The sequence below is a fragment of the Haliotis rubra genome, unplaced genomic scaffold (genome assembly GCF_003918875.1).
Source record: "Haliotis rubra isolate DU_JTF1 unplaced genomic scaffold, ASM391887v1 Scf870, whole genome shotgun sequence".
Taxonomy (NCBI): domain Eukaryota; kingdom Metazoa; phylum Mollusca; class Gastropoda; order Lepetellida; family Haliotidae; genus Haliotis; species Haliotis rubra.
The window spans coordinates 358,622-373,292 of NW_025767602.1; the positions used below are offsets into that span (position 1 = coordinate 358,622).

The 14,671-nt window shown below is 42.9% G+C and overlaps 1 protein-coding gene across 1 annotated transcript in view; it reads left to right on the top strand.

The window, feature by feature from the left end:
• The first annotated feature begins 877 nt into the window (after nucleotides 1–877).
• LOC124263193 (ETS homologous factor-like) overlaps nucleotides 878–14,671 on the top strand; it is a 33,236-nt gene continuing 19,442 nt past the window's right edge. The window contains 2 exon segments of the mRNA XM_046697767.1: nucleotides 878–967; nucleotides 1,150–1,306. Coding sequence (XP_046553723.1) covers nucleotides 1,303–1,306 — 4 coding nt within the window. The 5' untranslated portion in view covers nucleotides 878–967; nucleotides 1,150–1,302.

A 14,671-nucleotide genomic window follows, 5' to 3' on the forward strand; every position in this document is an offset into this window, starting at 1 on the left:
AATGGTAATGAGTGTAGTATATAATAAACTTTCCCAGAACCACAAACCAGTTCCTGAACTCAAAGTAAGTAAGGTGGACCTGACTGTACGGTGGCACACGTCCTTGTGCGTCAGGTGTGCGAGAAATCTGTCATTCGACAGATACCTATGTTCGAATCCCAGATTCGCCTTGACTTAGCTTTTAGGCTTGTCAACAGCATAAGGGGCGGTGGGGTAGCCTAGTGGTTAAAGCGTTGGCTCGTCACGCCGAAGACCCGGGTTCGAATCCCCACATGGGTACAATGTGTGAAGCCCATTTCTGGTGTCCCCCGCCGTGATGTTGCTGGAATATTGCTTAAAGCGGCGTAAAACCAAACTCAGTCAGTCAGTCAACAGCATAAACGTGCTCGTGGAATTCAACATGATGTTTAACATCTAATAACATTGTGTTTTCCTGCTATACCATGTTGATTTGTCATCATGTAGCACCTATACCTTTCTGTCTCACTCCTGAACTCTCTCCTGATCAAATCAATTGATGAAAGATGTTGCAAACTTGGGTTACTTAACTAAAATGTTTAAAACCGACAAATGCATGAAACTTTCTTAGTTATAGTTGTCTTCAGTAAGAGAATGTTAATTTCATTTATGCATCAAACTCACCTTCATAGTCACCAAACCAACCATGTCTTGTAACAACTCATTTTATTCTTGGCAAACAATTTTGTTGTACATGTGTGAATGCAACATGCCCTCATAAATACACAATAGGCTGAGACTACGTCATTTGCTGTATCGAAGATGTTCTCGTGTTGAAAAGATAGAGCATGCCCGCAGATTAGAGCCCCACACCTCAGCCCATGCTTGATGATGCGCATTCTGCCTATCAGTGCTTCACCTGACATATCCAGGAAGTAGTAGAACATGAGAGAAATTGGAAAGGCTTTGCACACCGAACGCTGACAACTCATGACCTACTTTGAAGGAGGTAAACACAAGGTTGAAGGGCCAATCATTACACGTCTTTTACAATGGAGATCGAATAATGGGAAATTCCCCTCGCAATACATGCTCGTTTTCCTACTAATTAACGATCTCGAATTTACAGCCTCGTTTTGTTTAAATTTGCCTTTCCCACGCTTTATAAAGACTACCGAATTTTGACATTAGGTCTCTGTCACCGACTTGGAAAGAGCAGACGATAGAGTGTTGTGTCGTCTGCTGCTCCGTAAGGCGGAAGTAAGGCTGTCGTCTGCTATTGCAACCGGTGCAGAAGTCAACAGTTACTACTACCAGCATCTGCAGCGAATCACAAGCACGAAAATGAGTGAGTAATGAATATTTTCTTTGAAGATATAGAGTCCCAGAAGTTGGTTAAACGGCTGGTTTCATGGGGTTTGTCCATATATTTTTCTTAAATGAACGGGTGGAATGGTCACTTAACCGATATATTTTCACCCCAGAATGAACTGGAATACTGTTCAGTTTCCATATACAATTACAATTGTGAATTATTCCATCACGGACGGACTATTCTGAGATTGCTTCTATTTAATGCAAGCTTGTGTGTGAACATATACGTAAATGCACGTACACGCTGTCATAAGCGCATAATAATTACCTTTCATCTTTCACCAAAACGTTTCCTAGTATAAATACTAAAAGAATTTATATCGAAGAAATGTATTTTTCCATCTGGGGCAGAGAGTCTATATCTGGTTTACAACAGACGAGTCGGTCTAATGCGCATAATGTGATTATTCGAAACCCAGTCGAGCGTTCATTTTAAGTATAGACAACGTAACTTGATGCCTCATGTTAAGGAAATGGGTGCATTAAAGCCATAATAAAGTATGTCCCTGACCCACTGCGCTTTTAGAACAAGTGATTTACCTTTTCAATCGTCCCGATCATTACACTCTTTGGCTTTGGAAATGGGGGAACGTATTAGCGAAACAGAGACTTGAATCGACGCAGGTGTTTTGACACGTGATCTTTCTTTTGGAAAAGAATTTGACATTGTTATGACAGTTTGAATATTATAGTTTTCCGTTCTCATGTGTCATACATGTCTTGATATTATCGCCTGTCATTGTGTCCGTATTTGTTGATGTTGACACAAACCCTCACTTTTGAGGGTATGCGATTAGAATAGCCCCACGGCTCTTCATGCTTGTTTACCCAGGTGACTATAGTGACTGGTTGCCCAGAATGATGACTGAGTGTTTATAACAGACGCTCACACTATCAATAACTATTATCTGTCCCAAGAACTGTGACGAATCAGTTGAAGTTAAGCAACGTCGAGCTCGGACAATCCTTGGATGGGTGACCGTGTTTGGCAGCTTGACTCCTGAGAGTTTCTAAGACTTCAGTCCTGCCCCACAACGAAGCACATGTGATACATGTGGTCTCACCTTAGGCAAGTGAGTTTGTTCAAATTGCCTCTGTTCACCCAGCAGAAAATGGGTACCCGGTTGGAAAAAGGCATGTGACTATAACCTTCTAGCGCCTAACAGGCAGCTTGGGTTATCCGGGTTAATAAGAATCAGATTCTGATTAAGCGCTGCGAGCAATCACTTGGTGTTTTGAAACGTGCGCTATAGAAGATGACGTATTATTTAATATTATTATATAACGGTTTGCAGTTTGAGTGCGTATTTTCGAAATATGGGCGTTTAATTGTATTCTTCTTTTTTGTCTCTGTCTTCCTTTTCGTCACCATAGGTAGTTGTAGTTCTTCATAAATACTGCCTCCCCTCCCCTGCTTCAACCAAACACAGGTACACTCATGCTAAGAGCATACTAATAAACAGGTGCAGCTATGAATGGTGTTTTATTTTACGCTGTCTCAACATCTAGGTTTACAGGCTTCACACTCTGCCCTTGTATTTCTAGGAAATGTAATTCACTTACGTCCGATAATGTAAGCATTAACATTTATGCAGGTAGTACTCCATAAATCTTTGTTCCAATATACATTTATTATCTATTTATATCATGCCGCTTCTTTCATAGAGATGTTTGAAAGTGAATAAAAATCGCAAACTCTTGACATCATGAACAGTGTATAATAAATACATAGTTTGCTGGAGTGTTTTGCTTTGAGCACGACGACGACCACTGATTGTGAAACGTCTACAGTTGTGTTCATGTGCGTCAGACCGCCTCCGTGGTGTAGTGGTTAGAGCGTCCGCCCGGAGAGCGGAAGGTCGCGGGTTCGATCCCGGACCGCGTCATACCAAAAGACGTTAAAATATGGTACTTGTTGGTCCCTGTCTGGCGCTCGGCATTAATGGGTACAACAAGGACTGGTCGGCTCGGAGTCAGTATAATGTGTCTGAGTGGGGTATTCATGCTTCACTGCGGCATGGTATCTCAGTGGGCTAACACTATAAAACAAGTTTAAGTCTGGGCTAGTACAAGCAGCCGCACATACACATACACACGCATGCACGTCGTCATATGAGCGAAATATTCTCAAGCACGACGTTAAACCCAATTTCACCTCACCTCATGTGCGTCATATCTTTCGTCATAATTTTCAATGATGTACCCTATTTTCGCGTGTTCATAGTCGTGGGGCCAAGTGGTTAGAGCGTTGACTGGTCACACTGATCAATTGGGTTTGTTTCCCACATTGGTACAGTCAAAGAAACAGTTATATATTGTCCCGGCCTTGTCTTAACTGGAAGTCTACCAAAGCAGCGTAAAACTATAAACCTAGTATCATCGGTTCTTAATCATCCCTGCCGTGATATTGCTGGAATATTGCTAAAAGCGGCGTAACACCAAACTCACTCACTCACTCTTAATCATCCAGAGTGGTTATAAACGATCCCCAGAGTGGCTTTAAATCATAACCAGAGTGAATCGAAACTTACAAACTCAAAGGCGCTTGTGTTGAGTTTTGGTTGAGAAGTAGATATAATTATTTGCATTAAGCCTCCCCTGTCGCATAGCACCACAGTTTAAATGTAGGTAGTTAAATATATCACCAGACACTATTGACACTTGTTACAAATGTTCAAATGCTTGAACTACAAATATGCAAACACTAGCATTATTGTTTATTATATATGAACAATTATTTTTCAAATGTTTTTTGTCTTTAAAGTAAGCTACTTACATCAGATGCACATATTTCACTCAACCACGTGCAGAAAGCGTTATAATAGACGAAAAAACCCAATAAAGTAGCGGCCTTGACACGAAATAGTTCCACTAACCAACTTTGAAATCCGATATATGAGCTCTAATGACAAAGAATATATGCCCCGCTGAGATAACCATTTTTTTCACATCGCGTGACAATTTACCGTTATCTATAAAACTACAAAGAGCACAACGTGTCCTACGTCTATCGGATACCCTGCTGTAACTGAGGCTGTTGTACGCAGGTGTTGGGGTTGGGTGGGTGCTGGGGGTGCTGGGGGTGAAAGTTCAAAACATATGGGATTACATAATGACTGCTCGTCAGGAACTCCAGGCCTTGATTTCCGTGCTGGTAATTTTTACATCTATCTACAGCACATTTACGACCTTTTAGCCGTCATTTAATTACAGTACACACACGCACGGACACACACACGCACGCATGCACACATAATAGCATGTTCAATAAACAGGTGCTTTTGATGGGTGATATCAGTTATCTTTCGCTCTCGCGATATATCGGTTCACATGCTTCACATTTCGTCCTTGCACGCACGCATGCGAGCGCACACACACACACACGCACACGCGCACACACACACACAGACAAACACACGAACGCACACACATAAGCACATGCGCACACACGTACACAAACACACATACATACATACATACATACATACATACATACATACATACATACATACATACATACATACATACATACATACATACATACATACATACATACATACATACATACATACATACATACATACATACATACATACATACATACATACATACAGTCTGTCCCATCGCCCCCATGAAAAGGAAAGGAAGCCACTATTGATGTAATAAATCCTCATCCACCTATCCATCACTATCCTACAGCCCATGTAACTCCCACAGATCTATGTCGTCCTTAAACGGCGGTAGAGTAGTCTGGTGGTCCATAAACGGAGGCCGAGTAGTCTGGTGGTCCATAAACGGAGGCCGAGTAGTCTGGTGGTCCTTAAACGGCGGTAGAGTAGTCTGGTGGTCCATAAACGGAGGCCGAGTAGCTTGGTGGTCCTTAAACGGAGGCCGAGTAGTCTGGTGGTCCTTAAACGGAGTCCGAGTAGTCTGGTGGTCCATAAACGGAGGCCGAGTAGTCTGGTGGTCCATAAACGGTGGTAGGGTAGTCTGGTGGTTCGTAAACGGCGGTTGAGTAGTCTGGTGGTCCGTAAACGGTGGTTGAGTAGTCTGGTGGTCCATAAACGGCGGTAGGGTAGTCTGGTGGTCCGTAAAGGGCGGTAGGGTAGTCTGGTGGTCCATAAACGGCGGTAGAGTAGTCTGGTGGTCCGTAAAGGGCGGTAGAGTAGTCTGGTGGTCCGTAAACGGCGGTAGAGTAGTCTGGTGGTCAATAAGTCTGGGAGGCAGTCTGGTGGACGGCGGTAGTCTGGTGGTCCGTAAACGGCGGTAGGGAAGTCGGTAGGGGGCGGTAGGGTAGGTGGTCCGTAAACGGCGGTAGGGTAGTCTGGTGGTCCGTAAACGGCGGTAGGGTAGTCTGGTGGTCCGTAAACGGCGGTAGAGTAGTCTGGTGGTCCGTAAACGGCGGTAGAGTAGTCTGGTGGTCCGTAAACGGCGGTAGGGTAGTCTGGTGGTCCGTAAACGGCGGTAGACGGCGGTAGGGTAGTCTGGTGGTCCGTAAACGGCGGTAGGGTAGTCTGGTGGTCCGTAAAGGGCGGTAGGGTAGTCTGGTGGTCCATAAACGGCGGTAGGGTAGTCTGGTGGTCCATAAACGGCGGTAGAGTAGTCTGGTGGTCCGTAAACGGCGGTAGAGTAGTCTGGTGGTCCGTAAACGGCGGTAGAGTAGTCTGGTGGTCCGTAAACGGCGGTAGGGTAGTCTGGTGGTCCGTAAACGGTCGGTGGTCCATAAACGGCGGGGTAGTCTGGTGGTCCGTAAACGGCGGTAGAGTAGTCTGGTGGTCCGTAACGGGGTAGTCCATCGGTCTGGTGGTCAATAAACGTCCGTGGTGGTCCGTAAACGGCGGTAGGGTAGTCTGGTGGTCCGTAAACGGCGGTAGGGTAGTCTGGTGGTAAACGGCGGTAGGGTAGTCTGGTGGTCCTGGTGGTAAACGGCGGTAGGGTAGTCTGGTGGTCCGTAAACGGCGGTAGGGTAGTCTGGTGGTCCATAAACGGCGAGTAGTGGTAGTCTGGTGGTCCGTAAACGGCGGTAGGGTAGTCTGGTGGTCCGTAAACGGCGGTTGAGTAGTAGTCTGGTGGGTAAACGGTGGGGTAGTCTGGTGGGGTAGGTAGTCTGGTGGTCGTAAACGGGTGGTCAATGGTGGTCCGGAGGCAGAGTAGTCTGGTGGTCCGTAAACGGCTGGTGGTCCGTAAACGGCGGTAGGGTAGTCTGGTGGTCGTAAACGGCGGTAGGGTAGTCTGGTGGTCCGTAACGGCGGTAGGGTAGTCTGGTGGTCCGTAAAGGGCGGTAGGGTAGTCTAGGGTAGTCTGGTGGTCAATAAACGGCGGTAGAGTAGTCTGGTGGTCCGTAAACGGCGGTAGGGTAGTCTGGTGGGTCCGTACGGCGGTAGGGTAGTCTGGTGGTCCGTAAACGGCGGTAAACGGCGGTAGGGTAGTCTGGTGGTAGGGTAGTCTGGTGGTCCGTAAACGGCGGAGGGTAGTCTAGTCTGGTGGTCCGTAAACGGCGGTAGGGTAGTCTAGTCTGGTGGTCCGTAAACGGCGGTAGAGTAGTCTGGTAGTCCGTAAACGGCGGTAGGGTGGTGGTCCGTAAAGGGCGGTAGGGTAGGCGGTAGGTCCGTAAACGGCGGTAAAGAGTAGTCTGGTGGTCCATAAACGTCGGTAAACGGCGGTAGAGTGGTAGTCTGGTGGTCCGTAAACGGCGGTAGGGTAGTCTGGTGGTCCGTAAACGGCAGAGTAGTCTGGTGGCGTAAACGGCGGTAGGGTAGAGTGGTCCATAAACGGCGGTAGGGTAGTCTGGTGGTGGTGGTCTGGTGGTCCGTAAAGTAGTCTGGTGGTCCGTAAAGGTAGAGTAGTCTGGTGGTCCATAAAAACGGCGGTAGGGTAGTCTGGTGGTCCATAAACGGCGGTAGGAGTAGTCTGGTGGTCCGGTCAATAAACGGCGGTAGGGTAGTCTGGTGGTCCGTAAGGCGGTAGTCTGGTGGTCCGTAAACGGCGGTAGGGGTCGGTAAACGGCGGTAGGTAGTCTGGTGGTCCGTAAACGGCGGTAGGAGTAGTCTGGCGGTAAAACGGAGGCAGAGTAGTCTGGTGGTCCGTAAAAGGGCGGTAGTGGTAAACTGGTGGGTAAAGGCGGTAGTGTAGTCTGGTGGTCCGTAAACGGCGGTAGGGCGGTAGGGTAGGGTAGTCTGGTGGTCTGGTGGTCCGTAAAAGGGTAGGCGGTAGGGTAGTAAACGGCGGTAGGGTGGTGGTCAATAAACGGAGGCAGAGTAGTCTGGTGGTCCGTAAACGGCGGTAGGGTAGTCTGGTGGTCCGTAAGCGGCGGTAGGGTAGTCTGGTGGTCCGTAAAGGGCGGTTGGGTGGTCTGGTGGTCCGTAAACGGCGGCAGGGGAAGTCTGGTGGTCCGTAAAGGGCGGTAGAGTAGTCTGGTGGTCAATAAACGGAGGTAGAGTTATATCTGGAACACGTCGAAGAGCAGCTGAGTCATTATCAGTATTATTTTCGTTAACAGAATTATTCCACAGATACGTTAATGATGTTTGTTCCAGCATCAGAGTCTATTATCTGTCTTACGTGTATCTACTTCGTCTAGGGGCGGGGTGGTAGCCTCGTGGTTAAAGTGTTCGCTCGTCACGAAGAAGACCCGGGTTCGATTCCCCACATGGGTACAATGTGTGAAGCCCATTTCTGGTGCCCACCGCCGTGATATTGCTGACATATTGTTCAAAGCGGCGTAAATTAAACAAAACTCACTCACTCTACATCGTCTGAGTCGTTTATGTGTGACAATCCACCGATCTTAATCACGTGTATGTTTTTATGATGTGGCGTGACTGGATGAATGTAAAAAAGACGTAACGCCTTGATAACTTCACGTCACATGTGACGTCTCTGTGTAAATAGACTACATTGTGTTGCGATATGTCATCACGCTATGCATCGGGTTTAGGGTCGACCCAATCGTGGCTGTGACCGACTCCTTGTTAGATATGCGTGACCCCACGTCAAGCACTGTCCGCGAGGAAGTTAGAGGCGAACATAGCCAACCCGGAATTGTTCCGCCTGGGAATCACAAGCAGCCCCATAGCACCACCCTCCCATCCTCTCCCCAACCCCCTTAATAGACTTACATCTAGTCTCAGAAATGAACATATTTTTCAGAAAAAACGGTTAATAAATAATGATAAAAATATGTAACGGAAAGGAGCCCAAGGACTTTCTTCATTTTCAGCCTGAAACTGTGGCAATCTAGACACATATTCTAGACTTTCTTGGATACATTTAGTGTGTTAGTTCGTCTCACACATGAGTTTGTACCTTACGTTACATGGTGTCATGTTGAGATAAACAATCATGGCATATTCCTCTCAGTGAGACGAATGTGCCATTCCAAGACACATCCGTGCAGTAGATAAATGAGAGGACCCTCGTGAACTTGCAGATTTGTATGCGGGTCTTCAATATTTGATGCTTGTGGTCTTACAAGATCAGGTGCTCAACCAACCGGTGAATTGTTTAACTTAGCTCGTTTTTATATTTACGAATGCTGTACGTTTTATATCCTTTTACTGACATTTTTCAGGTTGTATTTTAGATTATCTATTACAGTCTTTCATAACGGTATGAAGATTGGCTAGGGTTCTGTTACTCTTGTTGAACTCACATCATATGTATATATTGTGTACCCTTGGCGAAACTTAAAGAAACTGTGTCATTGTAAGCCAGTTCTTTTCTTTGTAACCACACTGTTTCATGTTAACAATCCAATTCAATAATAGCATCTTTCTAATGCTCTCTAATTCTCAGATGAGCTCATTATTGGGGTGTTTATGCTGTCCCTATTCGCCTACAGCACGTAGGGAAGGCGAGTTGTGATGTAGGCGGAATGAAAACCATACTAATATTATCTGGGAGGATTTAAATATCAAACATATCCCGTTCCCCGCTACTCATACAGATCTGTTTCCGCTCCACCGATCTGAAGCTGAAATATTGCTGAGCGCGGGGTAAAAATAAACCCTCTCACTCACTCACCCATTACGTAAGGATACGTAACCATGTATTGTAACCAACCCGATATATCCACCCAAATAGCCAGGGAAGGCCATGCAGATCCATATATATATATATATACAGACAAGCATCCTTTCGTAGGAATGGTCCAGCTTGTCCGAGTCGCCTTGTGGCACATCTCCCTTACTGCAAGCTGCAATCTTAACTTAGTTCAAAACGTTTTCCTCCACACTCCTATCACCCCATGCGAGTGAATTAATTACAGGTCAATGTTTCCTCACGGGGCATCGTGACCGCAGTGGTACCCTTGTGGTTAAAGCGTTTGCTCGTACCACTCATTTCTGGTGTCCCCCGCCGCGATATTGCTAGAAAATTGCTGAAAGTGGCGTCCTCACTCCATCACTCAACCCAAATGGGTACTGGAGTCTGTATAGTTCTTTTGTTATACGTGACACTCATACAGCAACCGATATTGGCAGGACAGCTCTCCGAAGCAAAGGGGAGTAGCAAAAATAAGTTTGTCCTATCTATATCATACCCAGGATTTGCTCGAGTGTCAGTCATAACAATTCAGTAGGGTGTTCAACAATGTGGGCTTTCATTCTGTCTGTATACTAGTATACGTGTAGTTTCGGCAGCCGAGCATAACGTTGATATTCACATTTTCTACAAAAGGTGTGTCTCTATAAATTGCAAATATCTTTGTTTTGATGAACAACGTATCTTGCATTTGTTTAAAATTGGTCTTTAAATCTTTTGCAATTTCCTTATACATATGAACATATGGTTGAATTTGGTCGCTGTCCCCTGATCCCAAAATACAAGGTTTGATGAGGATGGAAATGAAATAATGGGCGCGACTCCAACTGAGATAAGAGTGGTTTTGAACAAACAAGACAAATGTATGCGAATGGCAGAATAGAGTAAGAAAGGAGAATACGTTTAAGTGACCTTTCTGAGTGAAAGAGACAAAGAATAAGAGAATGAATGAACAACAAGTGAGTGTGGGTTCCAGCAACAAACTCCAACATTCAAACCACACGATAAACAGCCGCTCGGTGACAGCTCCTTCAGCTCTTTATAATCATTCCCCGCTCACGGAACTCTCTAATCCGTGATGATGATATTGTGGCGTGTTGCATATTTTGCAGGACAGACTATATTCCTAGAAGGTCTTCTCGTAAGTGGGAATTAGGAAGGAAATCACTTAGCATGTCTGTGTCATCGTAAATAGGACACACACACACATACGTATATCAATTATAAATATACTTCACCATGTGTTATTAGCAGGCATGAATTTATAGCATGATGCCCAAAATGTAACGAATGCAGCTACAAGAAAATACCCCCAAAATTTATAAGAAATTATATCTCCGATTGAAATGAATTTAATGTGGTTTTCTCTCAGACTTCAACAATAGATCAGCTGCTTTTGTGAGGTAGAGTCCAGTTTCTATGGGTATTTAACAATGTAGAGTCGACCCTTACTATTATTGGTTTAAGCATTTAACAGATGTACGTTCTCTTTTCTGGTGTCTTGTGAGGGAGAATAAGTATGTCATTAATTGAACCTCCAGCTATAAAAAAGCATTATATCATATACATAAATATAAATCACACGGAATCTACAAGACCGCTGAATAATTACCGCTTTGCACTAGTCAGAGACTAAGTTATATTAAACCAGATTGTTCATGAAGATTCGCTCCCCCACGCACAGTCGCTGCAGGATCACAGATGAGACACGCTGTTATAGATCCACCGATGTAATGATATCAGCGAAACCTCTCCATCCGTTCCGGATGCAGATGCTGAAGTCGCTTGTCTGATACAGGCCATGTCATTAATAACCAACCACTGAACCGTCTAGATAAATGCAGCGGTGGCAACACTTTTGGTCATTGTTCTTTAGAACTTTCAACAAATCTGTTAAATTCAGACGTACTGAGTCGCGGAAATTTATTATATAGAAACACGGACATTTATCGTCAAGGTAAGGAGTTGTCTATTTTATTATGACTAATAACGTTTCATTTTGTATTTATTTTGTCCCTTCTGACATTTTCCTTTTGTGTTGTTTTGTTAATATATCCCTGGGTACGAGATGAACATTTTCCATGGAAAGAATAAGTGCATAGGAACATAGAACACCAAAGTCGACGACCTGTCATATTCCTGGGTCCTATTAACTCTAAAAAGACCTACATCGGCCAGTTTACGGTTGGGATGCAGTGTTAATTTTACAAAAAAAACTATCTTTTTACTTTGTTTCTTAGATAACCCTTTTTGCATCTCACGATGTTCCTCGTATTTTCCTTTATTTAATAACTTTAAAAACTTATTAAGAGAAAACCTAAATCTTATTTATTAAGCTGTAGGCCATTTTGCAGAGCATATTACCAAATTAGTCTCACGGCATCTTGTATCGAGCTATGAATTGATTGCAAGTTTGTGAAAAAACCCGAATTGATTATGCTTTCCAATTGAGACATTATAACACTACAACTTCAAAAGCTATTGCGAAGCGAATTCATCACTGACACAAACGACATTGATTTTGCTTACTCAGCAGGAAAGCGTTTTCACTGTAGTTTACACACTTCGCTCCATGTACTACAGTATAACAATACTCTCAATACATAGTAGAAAACCCGTCATATTTCTTGATCTCTCGTTAACTGGCATGAATATTCATTTATTCCCTTAACCGCAGGTCAACGGGTTTGATATTGGTGCAATTTTATTTACATCATCAATTTACACAGATGTTACGATGAAGTTGTAGATAATTATAAGGTTTGGGATCTAACGATTTAAAAGTGGAAATCTAACGTGTATTCTATAACTGCTCAAAAATATTATATATTGAACGCATAATTTGTCTAATAATATTGCCAACCGCACGCCAGTGACGTGAAACGGTCGGTCCTCAAGTGTCTGTTACTGTTAAACCAGCGTTCTTCAGGAGACACTTATTTATGCATAGGAGCGTATTGTCTATTTTCCCTTTTCTTTCTCTTCACTGGACGATTCATTCTGTAATTTAATCTCCACTAGGTGGGAGTGTACGAAATTGTTATCCGAGATTGTATCATATATTTGTTGTCCAACGCCAACGAGTAAGTATATATTACTCTGTCATTTTGAAAGTTCCACAAAGAAGCACTATTTTACAAGAAAATCCACTTTTCATAAATATTTTGTTCACCAATCCTCTGGTCTAAAACCAATTCCAGATATGTATGATGACAATAATTTATTGATCTGTCACACAAAATGTGTATTTCATGATGAATATAAACATACAGTCGTTACTTTACGAGTATACTTGTTTATTTATTGCATGGTGCATCCTGTTATGCGTACATTCTTAACCTTGTCTCATATATGTTGTACCCGTGAAGGTACGGGTATCCCATGCTTGTCGTAAGAGGCGACTAACGGGATCGGGTGGTCAGGCTGGTTGGCTGACACATGTTATCGGTTCCTAATTGCGCAGATCGATGCTCATGCTGTTGATCACTGGACTGTCTGGTCCAGACTCGCTTATTTCCAGACCGCCGCCACATAGCTGGAATATTGCTGAGTGCGGCGTAAAACTACACTCACTCACTCACATATGTTGACTTACTTTATTTTTCATTAGTCTGTATTCTTGTTTTATTTCAACATTAATCATATTCTGTATGAGTACTTTACCCTGCATCATGTTCTGTATACTGACTTTATCCTGCCCCATTATGTGCTGTTACTTACTTCAAGTCCACAATATCCTGTTTATACACAGTGTACCATTTATCATTCTCTTTATCCTACAACAAACACTTACTGTACCGTCCATCATTTTACATACCCTTACTTTATATTCCATTTATATCACCATTTAACACACTATAGAGTTAGTTCACCATTCAGCACACTGTGTAGTACGTTCACCATTCACTATACTATATAATTAGTTCACCATCCACCATACTGTATATTTAGTTCACCATTCACCATACTGTATAGTACATTCACCATTCACTTTACTGTATATTTAGTTCACCATTCACCACAATGTAGAGTTAGTTCACTATTCACCATACTGTATAATTAGTTCACCATCCACCATACTGTATAGTTAGTTCACCATTCACCATAATGTATAGTACATTCACCATTCACTTTACTGTATATTTAGTTCACCATTCACCACAATGTAGAGTTAGTTCACTATTCACCATACTGTATAATTAGTTCACCATCCACCATACTGTATATTTAGTTCACCATTCACCATAATGTATAGTACATTCACCATTCACTTTACTGTATATTTAGTTCACCATTCACCACAATGTAGAGTTAGTTCACTATTCACCATACTGTATATTTAGTTCACCATCCACCATACTGTATAGTTAGTTCACAATTCACCATACTGTATAATTAGTTCACCATCCACCATACTATATAGTTAGTTCACTATTCACAATACAGTAAAGTACGTTCACCATTCACTATACTGTATAATTAGTTCACCATCCACCATACTGTATAGTTAGTTCACTATTCACATTACAGTAAAGTACGTTCACCATTCACTATACTGTATATTTAGTTCATCATTCCCCACACTGTAGAGTTAGTTCACAATTCAACTTACTGTATAATTAGTTCACCATCCGCCATACTGTATAGTTAGTTCACCATCCACCATACTGTATAGTTAGTTCACTATTCACAATACAGTAAAGTACGTTCACCATTCACTATACTGTATATTTAGTTCACCATTCACCACACAGTAGAGTTAGTTCACCATTCACTATACTGTATAATTAGTTCACCATTCACCCCACTGTAGAGTTAGTTCACCATTCACTATACTGTATAATTAGTTCACCATTTACCACACTGTAGAGTTAGTTCACCATTCACTATATGTATAATTAGTTCACCACCCACCATTCTGTATAATTAGTTCACCATTCCCCACACTGTAGAGTTAGTTCACCATTCACTATACTGTATAATTAGTTCACCATTTACCACACTGTAGAGTCACTTCACCATGTACCACGCTGTATATTACTTTCACCATTCACTATACTGTATAATTAGTTCACCATTTACCACACTGTAGAGTCACTTCACCATGTACCACGCTGTATATTACTTTCACCATTCACTATACTGTATAATTAGTTCACCATTCACCACACTGTAGAGTTAGTTCACCATTCACTATACTGTATAATTAGTTCACCATTCACTACACTGTAGAGTTAGTTCACCATTCACTATACTGTATAATTAGTTCACCATTCACCACACTGTAGAGTTAGTTCAC